Source organism: Pinus tabuliformis, chromosome 7, assembly GCF_031772625.1.
Source record: "Pinus tabuliformis cultivar Carrire ecotype Pingquan chromosome 7, CPIR1, whole genome shotgun sequence".
Lineage (NCBI taxonomy): Eukaryota > Viridiplantae > Streptophyta > Pinopsida > Pinales > Pinaceae > Pinus > Pinus tabuliformis.
This window is the reverse complement of record NC_142293.1, coordinates 1346054535-1346079473: the sequence shown is the minus strand read 5'-3', so window position 1 is coordinate 1346079473 and position 24939 is coordinate 1346054535. Positions and strand designations below refer to the sequence as shown.

The 24939-nt window shown below is 32.7% G+C and overlaps 1 protein-coding gene across 1 annotated transcript; it reads left to right on the top strand.

The window, feature by feature from the left end:
* The first annotated feature begins 3745 nt into the window (after positions 1–3745).
* On the top strand, positions 3746–5803 carry LOC149252547 (uncharacterized). Its single transcript, XM_089454181.1, has 2 exons — positions 3746–4234; positions 4517–5803. Exons 1-2 carry the CDS (start codon positions 3746–3748, stop codon positions 5801–5803), a joined length of 1776 nt encoding a protein of 591 aa, XP_089310307.1.
* The last annotated feature ends 19136 nt before the right edge of the window (positions 5804–24939 follow it).

Below are 24939 nucleotides of genomic sequence, written 5' to 3'. Positions count from 1 at the left end.
ACAAATAGAAATGTGGGGGACTACATGGGAAATCCATTCTGTGGAAAAATATCTCAAGAATTCATTGTTCAAACCTTCACACTCCACACAATCATATGCAATTGCTCTTTTGCATATCTAACACTAACATATACTTTCAAAATAACATAAATTCATATGTTGCGAATTGTAAATTAAAAATCATTGTGCAGAGAAATCTCCAAACTTTCATTGTCAAAAACTCAGCACTCCACACAATATATTAATAATAAGAATTATTTTTGAAGCATGAAAATATTACTTTAACGTAAACTTTCAGAAGAAATAACACAAATGCATGTGTAAGACTGTAGGGGAAATCCATTTTGCGAAAGAAAGTATAAATCTTTCATTGTGCGAACCTCCACACTCCACACAATATATTAATAATAGAGTGACCACTAGAATTCTATTTCGGTTAACTAAATCTCTCTTGCCTATATGATGGTAATGTTATAATTCGAAAGATGAATATGCAAAATCATAGAAGCGCGCATAAGGAAAACCGAGAGAAACAACCTTAACATGGCCCTTTATTTTTTGGTTGAATAATTTGACTATCGTCGAATAATTTTTTTCGTTTTATTGAATTATTTAAACGTGGTTTAATGTTAAAACTAGCAACATGCAAATTCATGCAGGTGTGCAATAGTGATTTCTCCACATTTTTGCATAATCACCTTCTTCCACACCAAATACTCTACTTTGTATTTTTTCTCGGAACACGTACATAAGTGCAAAGATTTGTTTGGATGCAGAAAGTAAGTGTGTACAGAACAAAGCCATATATGAATTTTAATGTTGCATATTGTAGTGTTTTTTAGAACAATTTAATATTTGTATTTATAACATATTATATCTCACAATCATTATAATGATAGTAATAAACATAGAAACTATTGAGAGAATCCTCTACATTACGAATTGAGAAACTTGGTATTCTCACATAACATCCAATAACTAAAAAATGCTAAGTAATAATATTATTTCTATTTAGTAAATTCGTATGAAATCATGTTATCACAACTATTATTGCTAGTTGGAAAGATATCATTAAGGTTGTATCTATCGATATTATAGAATAGTATTTTCGATATTTAATCGATGAATTAAAGTATAGATACTTCTTTTAAAATATCAATGTTTAGAATTCAATGGATTCATCCTAGATTGAAGAGAAATATGAGAGTTTCATATGGAACTGTTATTAGTGTTGGTGTTGGTGTGCCTCCTATTGGTGCAACTGGTGACGGTGTTGTGAGTGGTATTGATGAGAACCTTGTAAGTACATGTGACTAGTGAGAGAATTTTGTCATAGACGCAACACATGTGGAGAATCTAAAGTTAACAAGTTAGATATTAGGCTGGAGACCAAATGTTGCTTATATGGATGGACTTAATTGTGTTCCTTACATTGCATATTGAGGCTATTTCCTAGACAATCTCTCAACTAAATAGTTTGAAACTCGTTTATATTACCTTGTGCTTATATTAACGTGCAATATGTATATGGAATGTCAATTTCCTCGAGTTTTAACTTGCGAAGTATATTTGGTGTTAGCTTTCTAAAATGTTTGATAACAAAATGATTTTGTGGCAATGTGGTGATGCTGAAACTTTTCAGCATTCTAAAACATTTATTAATTTTTTACCTATACTGTGATACTTTCTTTTTTTGGTAGCATAAAATGATATCCATTTCTTTTATCATAATAAATTTCATGCTTACATGTGTTTATTTTATGATTCTATTGCTCACCACCGGGACTTGTGTGGAGGTTTGCTTGTGTGGATCTTTCATTGTGAGAAACGTTTCACAGAAAAAACATGTGCACATTATGTGTCCACACAAGCAAAGGTAATTAATGGGAATCAATCAAATTGATTGTATATTCCATGTTAACTAAGGACATATGATAGTGAACTTGGACACAATTTCACCATGTCACATGAATCTTTTCACAGATTAATCAAAGCTTGTAACGAATATGGAGGTGTTGTTGAGTATAATGGGTTTTCTTGTGAAAATCTTTCTCTATGCATAAATCTCTACATCATAAAACCTCCACACATTTCTTATCAGCAAAAGAAAATCTAATTATTGGGAACTGATCAAATTGACTATATATGCCACATTAACTAACAAGGAAAGATAATAACATTGAACATGATTTCACCACATCATATGAGTTTTTTACCAAATTAACCAAAGCTTGTAATGCATGAGCTGTGATTGTGTATGCTCTAGTAGCATATACTTATATTTTGTTTCATTTACAAAAGCTTCCAACATTGTCAATTTTTCTTAAAAGGAATGCTAAAATTGACAAATGAATTCATAAACATAAAGAGCTCTGCATATGCCACATTTGCAGACTTCGTCAAACACACATTAGTTACAATGTTATTTAGAGTTACAATGTCCAGCTTTAGAATTTCTAATGACTAAACCATTTGGAATAGTAACCTTTTGCAATTTGATTTTGATACTCACGCTTTTTGATACCAAAGCTTCATTCTTCAAATGTTTCATTTTAACCTTTCCATAATGAAAGTAGTATTATTGATGTAAATAACTCAGTTCATTTAATATTGGATAATAAAAGAAGAATTGACAAATGTGCAATCACCTAATCTAGAATTGAAAATAAAAAAATAACTTTTTACAATGAATGATTTGAATATGTGTTATTTCAATGAATATATGGAAAAAAGGCTTGTATTTACTAGCACGAGAGCTCTAATTCATCAAAATAGAATGTGATCTAGGGTATTAATAAAACAATATCTCGATATCAATTTCTAAACCGTGTGAAATGTATTAATATCAAATGAAAAAGGGATATGATTAAAAGTAACAAATTTGACACTAGTATGTTCTAATTAAAGATCAGGGAAATCAATACTATTAAAATTGATGATGAGCATTGTTTAATGAATACCATTAGAATCAATAATGGTTAAATTTGATTTCAAATCTTAGATGTCAATTCTTGACTTAATTCACAATGATTCTAGATCCTTTGTATCCACGGGGGAGGGGGCATAGTGGGGTTAAACGAACCACAAATTAATATCATTGCATTTCTGTGTGTGAAGCCTTTACTATGAAGGCGATAGAGGATGTGAGAGAGAACAAAGTCCCTTTTCATAGGTGACAGTGCTATAACATTTATTGTTATGTTACTGTTCTTGCTCTAACAAATTATGGCAGAATTAATGTGGTTGTAGGTCCTTCGAATAACCAGGGGGGTTGAAAGCAGAGCTTTAACTATGTGGAGGAAAGAATGACCTTAGAACTTATATATCAATTCATATTGTCTATGAAAGAAATTTGTTAATGTTCATATTATATAGTTTTCATATAAGAGAAGAGACCAATTTGCAATGATTGGCCAAAGTTGAATGGAAATATTCAAACTAAAATCGTAGTTTCTTATATAAGTTTATCGAATAATAAGTGCATTAGAAATTTCAAGGTATTTCTGGAAATATGTACCATGTATATCACTAGGAAAGGAAAATATTTTCTTGAAAGAAACATTCCTCTTATAGTTATGATAATGTGTTTGGAGTTTACAGACAAAACAAAATTAATGGATTGTAGATTTCTGTGGTGTGTTTTTTTAGAATCTGAATTCGGATATTCCACAGTTGTCATTTTTGCTTTGTCAATGTTTCGAGTCTAGACAGAACATTGGTAGGAAAATCAAACGCAGCAAACAAAATGCACAGCAAAGACATGAACGAATCGAAAAATGGGTCAAACGGGACTGGAGAAATGAGAGAACCACCCAGTAAAGAATCACTGGACAGCGCAGGGACTGCATTCGACTCCAGCCAAAACCTGTACGAATATCTGCATAAAAATGGAAGCATTATGAAAAAGTCAACAGACATCAGGTGTGGAGCAGAAAATCAGTGCATAAATGACAGTGCAGAAGCAAAATGTGACCCCAAAATGCAAACGCGGAGAACACTGGCAGGAACATCAAACACAACAAACAAAATGCACAGCAAAGACATGAACGAATCAGAAATTGGGTCAAACGATACCAAGACTGGAGAGATGAGAGAACCACCCAGCAAAGAATCATTGGACAGCATAGGAACTGCATTTGACTCCAGCCAAAATGTGTGCGGATATCTGCATAACAACAAAAGCATTAGGAAAACGTCAACAAACATGAGGTGTGGAACAAAAAATCTCAAGGAGGTAATTTTTACTAGCATTAACTTAATTAACGTAAATTATAACTTAAATAAAAATAATACAACCAAGAATGTAAGTAAAGAAAACAATTGTAGCATAAAAAACATAAGAGAACACAATGAAAAAGGTAATAAAACAAATACTATAACCAATAATATTAATGGGTTAGAAAATAATATAAATAACACAAACATTATATCTGAAAAAGTAATTAAAACAACTCCTTACAATAAACTAAGTAACAACAATAAAGTTATAAATATCTCTTCTTATGAGTTAAAAAAGGAAGAAATTGAAGTTATAGACAAAGGCCTCAATTTTGCCTTAGCCCCTAAACAAATCCCTAATGAAGAAATTATCTACAGCCTGGAGGAGGGAATCAAGATGCTCAATGATGAAGACAAAGAAATTGTCAGACAAGAATGTGCAGTTATCCTCAGGAAAGCAAGACCTCCTAGAAAGAATCTGAACCAAGATCATCTCAGAGTCCTGAAAAATCTGAGGAATAACAATGACATTATCATTCTAAAAGCTGACAAGGGAGGTGCCACTATTGTAATGAATCATGAGGATTACATAAACAAAATGAAGGACCACTTATACAATAGTGGTAGCTACAAAAAACTAGAGAAGAACCCCATCTCTAAAATCACAAGACTAGTCAAAAAAGCCATCAAAAAAACGAATCTAGACGAAAAATTGAAAAAACACCTTTCGCCTGATAGTGAAATTACCCCTCGTATTTATGGAGCCCCCAAAATTCATAAAGTTGATGTCCCCTTGAGACCTATAGTCAATACTATAGGATCACCCACATATGAATTAGCAAAGTATGTCGCTAGTAACTTAGCTCCGCTCATTGGTAAGACCAGTTCTTACATCAAAGACTCCAACCAATTCATTGAATTCATTAGAAATGATAAGATAGATCCTGATGATAAAATCGTCAGTTTTGATGTAGTCCAGCTGTTCACTAAAATTCCCTTGGATGAAGCAGTTCAAGTAGTGAAAGAGGTGGCAGACCCACAAACTGCAAGATTAGCTGAAATCTGTCTGCGGTCCACCTTCTTCACCTTCCAAGGGGAGATCTTCGAGCAAACGTCAGGAGTGGCCATGGGATCACCCCTTTCACCTATTGTAGCCAATCTCTTCATGGAAAAGTTCGAAAAGAAGGCTCTTGACACCTACCCGTTAAAACCTAAGTTTTGGATCAGGTTTGTGGATGACACCAGTGTTGATTGGCCCCATGGGGAGGATGAACTTAAAAACTTTTTAAACCATCTCAATAGCATTTCCAAGGACATCAAATTTACAATGGAGATGGAAGAGAATAATTGCATCCCTTTCCTAGACATCCTCCTCATTAGAAACAAAGATGGTTCCATAGGTCACAAAGTGTTTAGGAAAAAGGCGCACACTGATAACTATCTCCACGCAAATTCCCACCACCACCCAGCTCAAAAATTGGGTGTTCTTCAAACCCTCTTCACTAGGGCTTGTAGAATTTCAGGTGAGAGCCACACTGAAGAAGAAATCAAATACTTAAAAGGAACATTCTCCAAACTAGGCTAAAATAATAAAGATATCTTCAAATCCATTCAAAAAGCCAAATCTGGAAACAATAAAAACAAAACTAATAATTCCCCAGCCATTAACGCCTACCTTCCATATATTCAAGGTGTAACTAACAAACTAGCCAAAATTATCTTAAAAAAGAATATCAAAACCTCATTCAAACCCTTGACAACTATTAGACAAAGAATGAAATCAGTCAAAGACAACCCAGAACAATTCCAGCAAAAAGGTGTTTATATCATCAACTGTTCCTGTGGAGAACAATATATCGGGGAAACAGGAAGGTCAGTGAGTATCAGGCTTAAAGAACATAGTGCAGATATCCGAAGGGAAAGAACCCATTCCTCAGCCTTGGCGGAACATGTAGGTAAGACAAACCACCATATATGCCTTGAAAACACAAAAGTCATTGCAAATGAAAAACACCATTTCAAGCGTAAAGTCCGAGAAGCTCTTGAGATCATAAAACACCCTCATAACCTCAATAGGGATGGAGGCTTGGAAATTAGTAGGAATTGGACCTCACTCCTCACCCCTATGGATTAAAATGACCCTGCCTTTCTTCTTACCTTCTCTGCTTTAGATCTAATCGACTCCTCTCCTTAACTTATAAAACTTTTATTACATTAACAATCATATAAGCCTAAGAAACTCAACATCAATAATACATTAATCTCCTAAGTAACTAAAAAACTTGGAAGAATTAAATAAATATAAACAAAATTACTGTAAAATTACAATAAAAAAATAAATAAATAAATAAATAAATTATTGCATAAACAATTCACATATACATAAAACAAATAAAAATAATGTATTCAAGCAATTAAAAGTACTTCATAATATATCAAAAAATAAATTAATAAATAAATTAATTAATTAATTAATTAAAATTTGCAATTAATTATAAATTACGAACAATTATAAATTGCAATTAACACTTATAGGTAAAACAAATATAAACAATGTATTCAAGCAATTAATTAATTAATTATAAATTACAATTAATTATAAAGGACTTTAATTATAAAATAACTTTATAATAGCAATTATTTATAGATTACAATTAATCACAAATTACAATAAATTATAAATTACAAATAATTAATTATAAATCATAATTAATTATAAATTACAATTAATTATAAAAGAACTTTATAATAAATAAGAAAAATTATAAGAATATAGTAAATAATAAAAATCTAGTTCATTCAAATCATAGGTTAGTCGGCTAGCATAATTGTCATCTCACACAACCATAAACATATTTATCACCACTATCTCTCTTTTTTGTAAAACAAGTCCTGATGATGAGTCTTTGTCTAGACTCGAAACGTCGACAAAGCAAAAATGAAAACTGTGGAATATTCGAATTCAGATTCTATAAAACAAAATTACTTATATAACCCCTTATGGATACTGAATAAGTATAAATAATTAAATTTTGATTAAAAAAAATCATTACAAAGCACTCCAAAAAATGTATTTCATCATAAAAAAGATCACAAAACATATTCTTACAAAGTTTTGAAAAAATATCATTTAAAAAAATTGCAGATAAATGGTAAACAAATCCAAGATTAGAACAAAGTAATCACAATGTGTTCCTGAAAATTATTTAAAAATAATGAAAACAATTACGGTGACAATAATTGTATCTAGATTCAAATGATAATTACCATAGTTATGATTAAAATAAACATAAAAATGAAACAAATGTCTGACAAGAAAAGACAATTATTGAACATTCATTTTGATTCTGATCAAGAAAATATCAATGACCTTTTAATCATTCCCAAAATTGGTAAACCGTGTGAGAATTTGCACAAAACAATCAATTTTTAACAGTAAGGTATAAAATTAAAGTAACAACCATATTACATAGCTACTCATGATAGCTATTCTATCCATAGTAATACTTTTTCTGATATCCCAGCTCACTAGCATATTCACCATGACCATTTTAGTTTTTTGTCTCCTTCACTTTCCTCACATGCATTTTGGGAAAATAGCAACAATTGTTCCATAATTAATGAAATACATGTAACAAATGATAATGTAAATTTCAAACAAATCTATTTTGAAAAGCACAACCGTGTGCAAATGAAATCCCATATGTAAACCACCTTAGAAATATTGGGTATAGAAAATAGCACTCGATTCCTAAAGTGTTTTTCAAAATATATATACCTAGCCAATAAAGTAAATGAATCAGAGTCTTGTGAAACAAATATTATTATAGTTTTCATTTCAAATATATGTATAGTTTTTATTTCAATTACATTAATTTTAGTTTCCAATTTTAAATTCTTATAAATATAATTTTAGAAAAACTAATTGAATAAGTTAAATTTAGAAAAAAAATAAAAAAATTATCTCATCTTATTAAACGAAATACTTTAATTGGAAAATTACTTATTTCTTTTTATTGGACCATTTCATTAAATCATCTTAATATGGAAATCAACCCTGGTCCAACATCACATTGTCAAAAAAAATTTCTCGATATGAAAAAAAATCTTGATCAACCATGGTCCAATGTTGCATTGTGACAAATATTGTCTCAACAAGAAAATCAACCATGTTCAGACATGGTTAGCAATGTTTCTTTTAGGGTTTAATATTATTCCCTTGGTTTTATAATCCCTTTCAGTTTTAGTATTAATCCTTTGGTTTTATTATTCCCTTCGGTTTATCATATCAATCCCTTGGATTTATTGATCTAAGGGATCATATTACTAAGTTATAACATCCTTCATAGGGTCTATAATATTAATCATACTAATTAATATAATTCCCTTGGGGTTATAATCATGGTTAACTATGGTAATCCATGGTCCAACGTCATCTTGTGAAAAATATTATCTCAATATGAGCATTAACGTGATCAACCATTGTAAACCATCATCAACCATGTTCAATCATGGTAAACCATGGTTCAATGTCACATTGTGACAAAGATTGTCTTGATATGAAAATCATTCATGTTCAAGCATGGTCAAGCATGGTCCAACATCAAATTGTGACAAGTATTGTCTCAATATGAAAATCAACAATCATCAACAATGGTCAACCATGGTCAACCATGTTTATTTTAGTGTTTATAATATTACCTTAGGGTTTATATACATTGGGTTTATAATATTAGTCACTTGTGTTTAATATTATTCCCTTGGGTTTATAATATTTATCTTAGGGATTACATACCTTGGGTTTATAATTTTTATCCCTTGGGTTTATTATTCCCTTGGCTTTATAATATCAATCCCTTACGTTTATTAATCTAAGGGTTCATATTCCTATGGTTTAATATTATTCCCTTAGGTTTATAATCCCTTTGGTTTTTATTATTAATCCCTAAGGTTTATTATTCCCTTGTGTTTATAAAATGAATCATGGTCAACCATGTTTTATAAAAGCAATCATGCTCAATCATGGTACAACATCGTATTGTGACAAATATTGTCTCAATATGAGAATCAACGATGGTCAACCATGGTCTAATGCCGCATTATGAAAAATATTCTCTCAATTTTAAAATCAATCATGGTAAAGAATGCTCAACCATGGTCCAATGTCACATGGTGAAAATGATTTTATCAATATGAAAATAAACCACGGTCAACCATGGTCAAACATGGCCAACCATGTTTATTTTAGTGTTTATAATATTTATCTTAGGGTTTATATACCTTGGGTTTATCATATGAGTCCCTTGGGTTTAATATTATTCAACCATGGACAACCATGTTTTAAAAAATCAATCATGGTAAACCATGTCCAACGTTGCTTTCTAACAAAGATTGTCACAATATGAAAACAATAATTGTCTTAACCATGGTCCAAATTTGAATTATGACAAAGATTGCCTTAATATGATAATCATGGTCAATCATGGTTAACCACTGTCCACCATGGTCAACCATGGTCAATCATGTTCAACCTTGGTCGACCACGGTCAACCATGTTTTATAAAATAGAACATGTTCATCCATGGTCGAACATCCTATTGTCACAAATATTGTGTTGATATGAAAATCAACCATGGTCAACCATGTTTATTTTAGTAGTTATAGTATTTATATTAGGGTTTATATACCTTGTTTTTATAATATCTATCCCTTGCGTTTAATATTATTCCCTCAGATTCATAATCCCTTAGAGTTTCAATGTTAATCCCTTGGGTTTATAATATCAATCCATTGAGTTTATTATTCCCTTTGGTTTATAATATCAATCATGGCCAACCATGGTCAAATTTTGCATTGCGGAAATGATTGTCTCAGTATGAAAATCAATCATGGTCAACCATTGTTCAACATCACATTGTGACAAATATTGTCTCGATATGAAAATCAATTATTATCTCAACCATCGTCCAACATCACATTATAACAAATATTATCTCAATATGATAATCATGGTCAACCTTGGTAAACCTTGGTCGACCATGGTCAACCATGTTTTATAAAGTCAAACATTGTCATCCATGGTCAATCATGGTCAACCATGGTCAAATGTCCCATTGTCACAAAGATTGTGTTGATATGAAAATCAACCATGGTTAAGCATGCTCAACCATGGTACAACATCGCATTGTGATAAGGGTTGTCTTAATATGAAAATCAACCATGGTCAACCATCTTTATTTTAGTGTTTATATTATTTATATTAGGGTTTATATACCTTGGTTTTATAATATTCTTCCCTTGGGTTTAATGTTATTCCCTTGGGTTCATAACATCCTTCAGTTTTAGTGTTAATCCCTAGGGTTTATAATATCAATCCCTTGTGTTTATTAATCTAAGGGTTCATATTCCTAGGGTTTAATATTATTCCCTTAGCTCTACAATCCCCTCCTATTTTAGTATTAATTCTTAGGGTTTATTATTCCCTTGGGTTTATAATATTAGTTATGGTCAAGCATGTTTTATAAATTCAACCATGGTCGAATGTCCCATTGTAACAATGGTTGTCTCAATATGTAAATCAACCATGGTCAACCATTGTCCAATGTCACATTGTGACAAATATTGTCTCGAGATAAAATTCATTCATTGTGTTAACCATGGTACAATGTCACATTATGATAAAGAATCAACTATGGTTAACCATGGTTCAACGTTGCCTTGTGAAAAAGATTCTTTCTATTTGAAAATCAATCATGGTCCAGGATTTTCAACCATGGTGAAACACCACATTGTGATAAGGATTATCTCAATATGGAAATGAACCAAGGTCAACCATGGTCAAACATGTTTATTTTAAGGTGTATAAAATATATGTTATTGTTTATATACCTTAGGCTTATAATTTTGTCCCTTGGGTTTATAATATCAATCCCTAGGATTTATTAATATAAGGGTTCATATTCAGAGGGTTTAATATTATTCCCTTATGTTTATAATCCCTTAGGCTTTTAGTATTGATCCCTATGGTTTATTAGTCTCCTTGGTTTATAATATTAATTATGTTCAACCATGTTTTATAAATTAAATCATGGTCAAACATGGTCGAGCGTCGCATTGTGACATATATTATCTTAATATGAGAATCAACTATGGTAAAACATGATGAAATGTCTCATTGTCACAAATATTCTCTTGATTTGAAAATCAACCATGGTCAAGCATGCTCAACTATATAATCCTTTGGGTTTAATACTAAAAAGCCAAGAATTTATAAGCCCTACGAAATAATATTGAACCCTAGGGATTCATATTAATTAGAAACCGTGTGAATAATATTATAGCGTGGGAATATCAATCTTTATATTAATACACCCAAGGGATTGGTATTTTAAGCCCAAGGAAATAATAAACCAAAGGGTTTAATATTAAAACCCCAAGGGAATTATATTAACCTAAGCAATAATAAATGCAAGGGACTCATACTATTAACCCTAGGGTTTGTATTCCCTTGGGTTTATTTTATCAATCCATTGGCTCTATTAATCTAAGGGTTCATATTCCTAGGGTATAATACTAAATCCTGAAGGGATTATAAAACCAAGGGAATAATTTTAACTGAAGGGATTATAAACCCAAGGAATTAATACTAAAAACCTAAGAAATTATAGATGCAGAGAATAATAAACCCAAGAGATTAATACTAAAAATGGAAGGGAATACAAACCCTCGAGTTTTTAGTAGCTATCCCCTAGGTTTGTTATCCCTTGGATTAATATTATTCTCTTGGGTTTATATTCCCTTGGGGTTTTAGTATTCATCCATTAGGTTTATTATTATCTTGGGTTTATAATATCAATTCCTTGGGTTTATTATTCTAAGGTTTCGTATTCGTAGCGTATAATATTATTCAAAGTGTCTAGAATTAATTCCCTTGGGTTTATAATAACTTTCATTTTTAGTATTAAGCCATTGGGTTTATAATCCCTTGGGGTTTTAGTATTAACTCATTAGCTTTATTATTATCTTGGGTTTATAATATCAATTCCTTGGGTTTATTAATCTAAGGTTTCATATTCACAGCGTATAATATTATTCAAAGGGTCTAGAATTAATTCCCTTGGGTTTATAATACCTTTCTGTTTTAGTATTAAACCCTTCGCTTTATTATTCTCTTTGGTTTATAATATCATTTCCTTGGGTTTTTGGTCTAAGGGTTTATATTCTCAGGGTTTAATTACATTCATAGGGTTTACAATTAATTTAATCTCTAGTGTATAATAATATTCCCTAGCATTTATAATTCTTTTGGTTTCTAGTATTAAACCTAAGGGATTATAAACCGAAAGGAATAATATTAAACTCAAGGAATTAATATTATAAAGAAAAGGTATATATAGATTGTTTACCATGGTAAACCATGGTCTAACTTTGCATTGTGACAAGGATTGTCTCAAAATGAGAGTCAACCATTGTCAACCATGTTTATTTCCAGGTTTATAATATCTATATTCGGGTTTATATAACTTGTGTTAATCCCTTGGGTTGATATACCTTCGGTTAATCCTATGAATTTATTCCCTTGGGTTTATAATTGGTTGCTTTTTTAGTATTAATCCATGGGGTTTATTATCCCTTTGGTTAATATTATTTCATTGGGTTTAGAATCCCTTGAGGTTTTAGTATTAAACCCAAGGAATTGATATTATAGACCCAAGGGATTAATAGTGAAACCCCAAGGGATTATAAAATCCACGATTTTTAGTATTAATCCCTTATATTAATATGATTCCCTTTGGTTTATGATTCCTTGGGGTTTTAGTACTAATCACTTGGTTTTATTATCTCTTGGGTTAATATTATTGCATTGGGTTTATAATCTCTTGTGGTTTTAGTATCAAACCCAATCGATTGATATTATAAACCCAAGCGAATATGAACACAAGGGATTAATAGTAAAAACCAAAGGGATTATAAATTGTAGGTTTTTTGGTATTAATGCCTTGTTATTTATATTTTTATATATTTATCATTAGTAGATACAAATGAATCCTTTGGCTATATCAACAACATTAATATTAATAGAAAAAATAAATTTTCAGAAGAAATCACAAAAGCCTGAATTTGAATAACATTAATATTTTTAATGTTGTTTTGCTAGTGCATTAATGTATGTTAACATAGATTAATGTACATTAATTAATATACATTACTATGCATTATAGTAATTTACATACACTAAAGTAAATTAATGCATAGTGATGTAGATTTAGATACACTAATATACTAATATGGACAATAATGTACATTTCATATATATAAATGCATAGTACTATATATGAAAGTTCATATAAATGTATATAAATATGAATATTTATTGATGTGTTTTTATAAATGTGATTGATATATGCCTATCGATGTTTATCAACCACATTTATTAAAGTGATTTTACTAATAAGTTAAAACACATATAGGTAAAAAGAATTAATAAAGAATGAACTTCCTAAAAAATTTGTATAGAAAGATATTATGAATCTCTGAAAAGAAAAATAAAAGTTCGTGCAAAGATAGAGCTGTAAAAGAAAACCAAGCACGTGGAACAAAAGAAGTCGTCATATATTCTCGGGAAATATTATTCTTCTCTTGCACCATTTCTAAATCAACCTCACTTTCTTTATTCATCCTCTCAAGCAGTTTTTGTAACATGCATAGACAGCCAAGCAAAAACATTATTTTATTATGTTCACCAAAATCTAGTCATTTACTAAAGTGATGATCATGAAATAAAACTTCGTCTCTGAAATGTAAAGACAATATATAATACAATCCTAATTATGCATAATGTTTTTATTTTTATAGTTCGATGGCATGCTCAGAATAGGAACATTATTCCACTCATCCTTATGTTTTACATAGTTTATCGAATGAATTTGTTGAAACTTCTGAATCCTTTAATTATAGCTAATTCAATCCTTATGAAACTTGGCTCTATCTATGACCATGGGTTCTACACCTTCTAATCGGACAGTGTAGATTTCTTGTGCATAGTTAATCTAACTACTCCTATTGTAGTTTCAACGATCGATCACTGATTCTGTCACCTCTCCGTCGGGAGCCTCATCTAGAACCTAATACAAGAAGCAATGTTTACTGCCGCCCATTTAGGTGGCGTTCTTTCCCTAGACTATGTTCATTGTCTAATGCTTTACCGAAGTGATTTCTTAACTAATGAATTCTATGTTTGAAGAGTTCTGACCCATTAGGGTTTGCTTATGATGATATGTAGTCGATTTTCATCCTCCTCTATGCACAGAGGTGACTCAACTCCTTGTATTTCCCAGACCCAATTCTTAGTTTGTGTTATATGCTAATATATTTCAGATGTTGACGCTCTAGGAGGTAATTGACCGATAGAAATACTATGCCTAATAGTGGTGTTCAACCATTTTCCAGGTAAGAAACCTTGCCTCGGTCATTTCACTACTTAACTCCTTTGAGCTTACCAAACCACTTCTAATTTTTTTTATTTTTTATTTCTCCTTTCTCCTCAGCAAGTAGAGTTTGGATCAACCCATAATGTTTCTATTTTAGTCATGGAGCCCTCCTCTCGAACCCGGTCAACAAATCACACCCTTTATTTTCTTTTTTCCAGATTCTTTAAACTTTTATCGTTTAAACGTTGCACGTCTCGGTTAGTTCCTAAAAAAAATTTGAGGGTTCCCCACCACCGCACAAACTATTTAAGAAGTAGTTTCAATTTATGGTTATTAGGGTTTGAACTGTATTTAAATTTATTAGTGTAGCCACTATACCTCCTTATGGGTACAGTTCATTACTGGTTCTCTAAATTAAACTGTAAAATATTCATATTTTTGTTGTAATAATTACAAGTAATGGCTTAAGGCATCCTGCCATTACCGTGAAGACCATATTTATATTTTGATATAAGGATATATTGTTTATTACAACTTTCTTTATTTATAAAATTGGTTCCAAATAAATCCTTGTTCATTTATCTTGAATAGTCTCTGATACAAAAGAAGTTTCATCACAGTTTTATTTAATGATTATTTGTGGCTCCAACATCTTCCTGGAGACATTTTGAGCCTTATTCTATTATGTGTATTTATTTTTTCTTGCATGTAATTATTCCTTAGTGGAAGTTTATTCAACATGACTCATAATGGGATCAGTTCATAATATTATTTTATTTACATTTATGGTTTCTGCTCTAGCTATTAATCCTCTTGGTTATATGTACCTTTTTTTTCACTTGTTCTGTTTGAGTGTGTTTGGTGCTTGATAGAGTACAAGACCTCGATTCTGAGGACCTTCCATATGACCATGAGCTACATTATAATTTTATTTCATTCAAACCTAGAAAATTGCACACTGACAACCTAGGTTTATGCGGCTAGGTCCTAACCAATTTCGCACCCCATAATCATTTCTGTAATTATTATTATTGACTTTTATTTAATTCGTTTAATGAGATTCCGAGGAACATGTTGGAAGTTACTTCCAGCCATGTGGTTTATACTAATCTAGAGAAATTCCCCTTCCAGGCATTAACTAGCACTCCATAACCATGCCAACTATGTATCAATAAAGCTATTTTGTTGTACATGAGTTATGTGTGGCCTATCTGTAACTCCAAATAACCTTTATACGATAACCCCGAAACCCAAAATGATTCAATTTCCTTAATCTTCATATTATAATAATTCTAGTTAAAATTTCATTATGCGCCAGTGACTCTCACATTATCCTACAACAAGACATACTTCACATCAATACCTTCTCTTTTCTCATTTCATGTAACTACAAAACTATTATTTCTCTTAACACTTTCAAGGTACTCTTACATCAACTATAGAAAACACAATCACAATATTTTACAACTTTTATATTGTTACAAATAATTTAAACTAATTTTCTGTATCAACGGAACTTGCCGAGAAACTCAGCCAAGGAAAGATAAATCCTCCCTTCCAATCAGAACGATAATCACATCTAGTTCTCCCACTGAGATCTTAACTTTCCAGAATAGTTATTTCAGCAAGAACACATTTTGTTCAGTCCAGGCACCGAGGTTTAACCTAGCCTAGAACTCACAGACATCTGTTTGTCTAAGATTTTTCCACTAGCCCCATTCTAGCTGAGGTAATCCTCAGGCAACATCCTGCGACACCTTCCCATCTTCCTGTTCAGGTGAATTTCCTCTCATGTGATTACTTCGCTTCTCCTAAAGCCAGAAAGAACCCCTTATCCTTCCTACTGATATATTTTATCTCTAAGGAAGTAAGAGAGAGAGTTAACTATCATAGCTATCTAGAATTTTAGAATCCATTTAGGCTCCCTTCCTGGGAGTTTCAAGTATTGTAAAAGTTTGTACTAATCAAAAAATTAATAAAAATAACTTTGTCACTTTAAAGTTTACTCATCTTTCCCCCAAAAGTTAACTTCCATATTTTTATTCATTAAAAATAAGTAGCTAATAGTAACAACAATATTAACACTGGGGGTGTTACATCTCTCCCTCCTTATGCGAAACATCGTCCGCGATATTCATTTTTTCACTTTTGAACAAGCTAGGATATGCTTGTTGCATACAATCTTCATCCTCCCAGGTGGCCTCTTCTGAGCTAAAGTGTCCCCACTACACTTTAACCTAGGCGATATCTCACCTTTGTAACATTATTTCTTTCTGATGAGGGATACATAGAGGATCTACTAGGAACTCATCGTCTGGTTCAACCTGTCATATAGTCATAATCCTTATGTCAGTTTCCTTTGATGATTAATTTAAGCATGAATAAAAATTGTTTTTTCTTACCTACACATCTTGGTAGTTAATCACCTTTCTAGGAGCATACACATACTTCTTCAATGAATAAACATGAAACACATTGTCAGCCTGTATATGGCTTGGTAATGCAAGTTGATATCCTACAGACACTATTATTTTCAGAATCTTGAAGGGTCCATAGTATTGAGGTGCTAATTTGGCACAACCAACCCACATTAAGGTGCTATTCTTGGGTTTAATTCTTACGTAAACATGCTCTATCACATGAAATTATTTATAAGTTCTTTTTTTATCGGTGTAAGCTTTATATAGATCTTCGGCATATTCTATGTTCCGTCGAATGTTTTTCACCATCTGGTCCATGTCTGCTAACATATTAGGCCCTAGGATTAATTTATCCTTTGGGTTGCTATAGTTTGTAGGTGTTCTACACCTTCTTACATATAGTTCCTCATAGGGGATCATTTTCAAAGATTCAGGATAACTATTCTTATAGGAGAATTCCACAAAGTGAATGTATTCACCCCACTTGCTTGGCTGTTGCATTACATACAATCTTAGCATGTCTTCTGGGAATTTTTTTAGTCATTCATTATTTCCATATGTTTTTGGATGATCTAAAGTAATGAAATAAATATGTGTACCCAATATGGAAAAGAGGGAATTCAAAAATGCAAATGTAAATTTGACATCTCGATCAGAAATTACCAATTTTGGCATACCATGTAACTAAAATATCTCCTTCATAAATATATCCGCAATATCCATAGTTTTATAAGTTTATTTAACAAGAATGAAATGGGATGTTTTACTCAATTTTTCCACCACTACCATGATGGAATCATTTTTCTTCCTGTATCTAGAAAAACCCGTAATAAATTCTAAGGTAATTATTTCACATTTCCACTCAGGAATGGGGAGTGGATGAAGTAGTCTAGCAAGGTGTTGGTATTCAGCCTTAACTTTTCGTCACTCTAAAAATTTGTCCAAATACTCTGCAATACCATTCCTCATGCATGACCATAAATATTCTTTCTCAATTGTAGAGAATACTTTCCAATGTCTAGGATGGGCAGTGTAAGGGTTCTGGTGAAACTCATCCAACAACAACTCTTTAATTGCTAATTGATTAGGTACATATATTCTTTCTATTAATGTCAACAATTTGTTATGGTTTATGCTATATTGTGATGTTTTTCCAAAAATGTGTGTTAGTTTACCTTGCTACCATATGAATTCATACTCTAGATCCTTAACAGAAACTTCTTTAGTATAATTGGAAAGATCAATTTCCACTTGGGTGTAGGAAATTTCATATACATGGTGCAATTATCTGCCTAGCGCATCAGCCACTTGGTTTTCTTTCCCTTTAAGATGCCTGATGTTAATATAAATTATTCTTAAAAAGGCGGTCTAGCTAGCTTGGCAGGCATTCAAATTAAGTTGATTAAAGAAACTAGTAAAACTATTGTTATTGGTCAACAAGAGAAATATTTTCCCCAACAAGTAATGTCACCACACTTTCAAGGCATGAACAAATGATTTTAATTCCAAATTATAATCAAAATATTTTTTCTCATGTTCCTTTAACTTGCATGATCCATAGGATATTACTTTATTTTCTTGCATTAAAACCCCTCTAACACCTCCCATATAGGCATCTATCCAAGTAATTAATGCTTTCTATGAATCTGTTATTTTTAGCACAAGATATGTAGTTAGTAAGTATTACAGTCATTCAAATTTGTGTTGACACATTGTTTTCCATTTAAATACTCTTCCTTTCTTATATAGCAACGTCACAGGGTAAGAAATTTTTGAAAACTCCCCTACAAAATGTGGATAATACCTAGGAAAACCTAGAAAGGATCAAATGTCTACTACATTTTTAGGGTCAGGCCACTCCATTATGGTTTTACTTTTATGAGGATCCACAACTATTCCTTCAGATGAGATTATATGTCCCAAATATTGAATTTGATCCATATAAAATCACGTTTTTTGAATTTATCATAAAGTCGTTTTTCTCTTAAATTCTTTAACACTATTCAAAGATGTTCCTTATGTTCTTCCAAGCTCTTAGAATATATTAGAATATCATCAATATAAATCAGAAGAAATTTATCCAAATAAGGGTGGAAAATACCATTCAATAGACTTATTAAAGTCATTGGGGCATTAGTAAGACTGAGTGGCAATACAAAAAAAACATAATGCTCGTAACGAGTCTCGAATGTTGTTTCACATATGTCTTGTTCTTTCATTTTGATTTGGTGATACCCTAAGGGTAGGTCAATTTTAGAGAACATAGTAGCACCTTTAACCCGGTCAAACAAATCATCAATTGCCGGTAACAAATACTTGTTTTTGACAATTATCATATTTAGTTCCATGTAATCGATGCACAATAGTAGGGTTCCATCCTTCTTTCTTACAAACACGGTGGGGACTCCCCAAGATGACACACTTGGGCCCCTTTATCAACCACGTCTTGAAATTTCATCTTAAGCTTTGTAAATTCTAGTATACTCATTTGGTAAAGAGCCTTTGATACATGGTTTTCTCCCAAACTAAATTATATATTAAAGTTAACTTACCTTTTGAGAGGCATGCCCAAAATGTCTTCTAGGAGACCATCTACAAAGTCTTGTATAACTCTTATCGTTTCGGGGGAAATTACTATGTCTTTAGATTTGCTACAATCGACCTGCAGAACATATATTTCATATCCCTTCCAAATGTATTTACGAAAATAATTAGCTATAATAGGTCATAACTTAATGCCCCTTTTGATACCTTGGATTGCTTGTCTAACTAATTCCTCAGGGAGGAAACTAATGGTCTTTTCCTTATAGTTCACTAAGGACCAATGTCCTTCTAGCCAATCCATACCTATAAGAACATTATAGGATCCTAAATGAAACATGTTTAAATTTCCCTTAATATTCTTCCCTCCTATTTGAATAGAATGACCTTCTACCTTGGTAGTCACCTTCCTTTTTTTTTGAGTGGCCAATTGGAATAGCCATGAGTTCTTAAATTTAACACCTTGAAAGTGACACAATTCAACTTTCTTTGGACTTACATATCTTAGATTGACACCTAAATCTATCAAAATAGAGACATAATGGTTAGCTATCGTACCTTCAAATTTGACCATTGTAGTTTAATACTCACCCTAGTGATCTTCTGAGGAAGCATTAATCCTCGGCATACCCCTCTCCTATTGTAGACACTTCTTCAACATTGGAAATTGGCTATGTTTGAGTATGATGAGGGAATTTTTTATAGCAGTGGGGCTCCCCAAAATGCCAACAATGCAAGGGTTGTTTATGAGAGTGACCAATTTATGGTTTACTTGACTCTTCATCCTCTCTATTGTCATTTTGTACTATGGGATTCAACTAATTCCATCCCAGAGGTCCATTCGAATGTTTCTTATGTGCAACCTTGACCCCTGCAGGACTAACACTCTTATTATTTTGGAATTTCTTCCATATCTTTATACTTGGCTACCCCTTGCCACTTTTCCCTTTCTTTTTTACATCCCCTATTGTAGACGTTTCTTCAACATTGGAAATTGGCTATGTTCGAGTATGATGAGGGATTTTTTTATAGTAGTGGGGGTCCGCACAACCCCAACCATGCAAGGGATTCTTCTGAGAGTGGTCAATTTCTTCTTTACTTATCTCTTCATCTTATCTATTCTCATTTTCTACTATGGGCTTCAACTAATTCCATCCTAGAGCTCCATTCGATTGTTTCTTATGTGCAACCTTGATCCCTGCAGGTCTAACACTCTTATGTTTTGGAAGTTCTTCCATATATTTTTACTTGGCTACCCCTTTCCACTTTCCCCTTTCCTTTTCATCTACTGTTAGCATATTTGGGCTTTTCAAATAGCTTCATCCATCATTTTTGGATTACCAAATTCTAGCCTATCCTTGATGAAAGTTGGTAAACTACTAATAAATCATTTCACCTTAGCTTTTTCCTCTCAAATATAATGTACATATCTTAGTAGTGAGGTAAATTTAGTTATGAAATCATTCATAGAACTTTTTACCAATCTTAAAGAATGGAACCATTTTTCCTTCTCATCATAAAACTGGTCTATTAAATATTTATCTTTGAAGTGCCTCTCGAAACTGTACCAAGTGACCTCATGTTCATCAGTGCATCGTACTATTTTAATTTCTTCCCACCATAAGGTTGCTTTGCCTTGTAATCGATAAATAGCCAATTTGGCCTTTAGATTATCATCACATTCATATATTTGGAAATATTTGTTTCTATTGATTAATCCTACTTCATCAACCTCCTCTATTTCCCCATCTAATGTTGGAGGTTTAATGTTCTTGATTTCTCCCTGTAGTTCCACTTAATTCCCCTACCACCAGATGCATTCTCATATTCCTCATAATTATCAATTCTACCTCCCTCAACTTTTGGGTTATCCTCTCTCAACCGATGCATCTCAACCCTTTTTCCATCTGTTGGATTGGGGTTTGGGTTTCTATGCTTTTTCATATTGGAGAGAATTTTCACAATTCTCTCCCACTCCAATATTAGCTTATCATTATCAACCCTTAAATTTTCCATCTATGTCTGTAACCTATATACATATTTTAATAACAATGCATTTATGTTTGGGGTCTCTCCTCCTTGCTAGACCCACATCTCTAGATTAATCATTCTATGAGGTACAAATCCTATTCCTACAGATGGTCTCCTAAGTGGAGTGACTCTAGATCCTCTCCTCATATTGCTTCATCTGTCCATAAATAATATTTGTTTTATTATTCAACAGTTTCCAAAACTAGCCACAATGTTGCAACCTAGGCTCTAATACCACCTTTAACATGCATAGACTACTAAAAAAATCAATTATTTTATCATATTCACCAAAAACTAGTCATTTCCTAATGTGATGATAATGAAATAAAACTTCGTCCTTGAAATGTAGTGATAAAATATAATGATATATTAATTAGAAATAGGTCATTTCACCAAGTCTTATACTTTAATTGTTGTGAGTTTAGGCATAATTTGTTGATTGTTATAGTTCGATCATATGTTAAGGTAAGGCATACTATTCCACCTATTGTGCCTCATAAAGAGCCTTGGATTTCTTACAAGACCAGTGCCTAGGCAGATCTAGATTTGGAGTGTCTTAAATGATTTTCAGTAGTAGAGAGACCTCACATATAGTTCAGATATATATATATATATATATATATATATATATATATATAAGAGAATGGTTTGGTTCATTCATCTAAAGGAGTAAGACATGAATTTCAGGTATTTCTTCAGATGTAAAAATCTCATAAATATGCATAAACTAATGGAGGCCGAGTAGTTCAAGGACTTACAGTTTAATAATATTTTGTAGAGTAGATGAGAGAGGATAAGGAAAGAGAGCAATTGATCACATAGAGCATAAGGCTTCAAGAATTCTACGCTTAACACATAGACTTTGAAGCATTAAGAATTTCTATACTTATTTGGGTTACAAGTAGATATAATGGATAAAGCGGGGACTGGATGCTATGATTCATGTAGCGCATATTTAAAGATATAATTTCAATAATCCATATAGACACATTCATTAACAATATTGATACAAATGAACCTGTGATATAATTACAAGCACTTGCATTAACATATCGATACATATGAATCTGTGAGGAAGCTTGAAATATTTCTAGCAGATATGATTGCATGAATTCAGAGAAGAAACATGAACATAAAATGGATTTTAACCAAGGCATAACATATTGTAATACTTGAAGGGGGAATCACCATCATTTCATTCATATTCTGAAGGATCTGTATTACAAAGCCATACAATCTGAAAATAACATGTAGTGTTTTATTTAGAATTTTTGAACCTTTGTTAAATCTTGCTTACCCCTTTTTATTCAGAAAGGAGGAGTGTTGAACATTCATTACATCAAATATATCTTGGGACGAGTCTCAGTTGTCAGGTTGACTATCTGTCTTAGCGAGGGATGGATCTATGGCCAAAAAACATTATAGAATTAATTTCCTCATTGAAGGGAGGCACGTTACGGGACAACAATTCAGTCAAAATCAAATGAACATGATAAGAAGATATCTTCACGCCCATGACTGTGATCACCACTGCTTCAGGTTGGAGTGTGCTCATGGTATAGCCTCATATGTCACTCAGATGACTCTCGTTGCTTCAACCTCTACTTCTTGAACTATTCATCTTTCAAAGATGGGAGTAGGAAAAATCAGTTTAATGCAATAGTACTGAAATAGGAGACCCATGGATGGTACTTCATCTTCACTTTGTATGGGACACGATGCCTAATAATTAAATCCTCCTGAGATCCCAAGTCCATTTTCACTCCTGTCAGTGTCGACCTTGATTCAATGTCACAATGGGCCTTTCTAGATCATCCCATGTCGGGTTTGAATGCACCACCTATTTTCTTAGAAGCCACAGCTACCGACCCATCTCTCCTGTAAAGTCATGTCCTCCATTATCGGCACCCTAATATTCTTGGTAATGTGCTCATGGTGTAATATGGAGGAGTTCCCATTGCTACCCTCTATCACTTAAAAAATTTCAAAACATGCGAGTCTCGATCCCCTTTAGGCCCCCTTTCCTTCAGCCCCTTTCTGTAATATTCTTCATATGACCAATGACTATGACAAGGTGCTTATCCCTTAGGTGTTAGCGCCTTTAGACTCTTCTCTAGGGGTCCTTTTCCTTTGTTACTTGGAATCATGCATACAAGTGACTTATAATATTTTCCCTTTATCATTTCCTCTTCAAGTTGTGAGTGTCGATCTGCGTGATTGGGCCCACTCGGGGTATCGCAATCGTAACACGGGATAGGAAGCCTCTTCACCTACTTTCATAATGCTGGCTGATTGTCTAGACACGAAATCATTATAAGGTATAACACATAATATATTGCATCCAGGAGGGTCTTTGCATATTTCAATCGCAAGTTACGAGAGATAGAACCCTTCCCCTCTTTTCATAGTGCAGGTCGACTGTTCGAATGTGAAGTCTTCATAAGATATGACAAATAAAATATCACATATGGGAGGATTCATTACATTTCACAAGCGCAAGCATGGAGGGACTACGGTGGAGGAGGGCCTTGATTTGTGCAATCGTCAATATGTGATTTGCGATGGGTGACATCATCACTACCACGTGTTACCCTATGAGTGGTGACACGTGTCACCAGAAAATTCCCCCATAGGACGCACGAAAATGTCGAATCTGCATGCCATGTGTCCTCCATACTACCACGTTAGGATGACGTTAGCTTCTATGTGGATTCATAACGACCAATGATATTCTTCCACGTGGCCCCCTAGAGGAGAGAGAAAAATGCTCACCTATCCCTTGGTTTTTCCTTGCTTTTCTTTATTAATCTATTTCTCAGCCCTTTCGGCGCTTTACACTATTATCGCAAAATCATGATATTGTAAGGTTTTTAAAGTGATACTTGTGATGATCCACCGATTTGTCAATTTCAACGAATTCCCAAGGCCAATAGATCACTAATAATCTTGTTCCCACCAATACACCCAATTTGTGATATCAACGATCGGTGATTTCCATGGCCAAGTGCTTGTGTGCTACCCCTTTGCGCCTGTGATCTCCAATATCCGATATCAGTTCTCTACGTCGTGACTCACCAATATGCCTGATAATCCAATTGATTGGTCCCCTCGATATGCAATTTGTGACATTGGGGATCGGCCAATCTCATGTTTTGATGTCTTCCTATTTGGCACTGCATCAGTAAGCCCTGATTTGTGATTTGCGATGAGCCCAATCCTTAGCCATTTCTCCTTTGTTCTCTGGCATTGAAAGGGGTATCTTTAGTCTGCTCTAACTTCTGATCAAAGAGTCTAGTTTC

Coding starts and splice junctions, on each gene's coding strand:
- LOC149252547 (XM_089454181.1), top strand. CDS start 3,746: ATGCACAGCAAAGACATGAACGAATCGAAAAATGGGTCAAACGGGACT. Junction 4,235..4,516: donor GAACAAAAAATCTCAAGGAG/GTAATTTTTACT, acceptor GAGTTAAAAAAG/GAAGAAATTGAAGTTATAGA.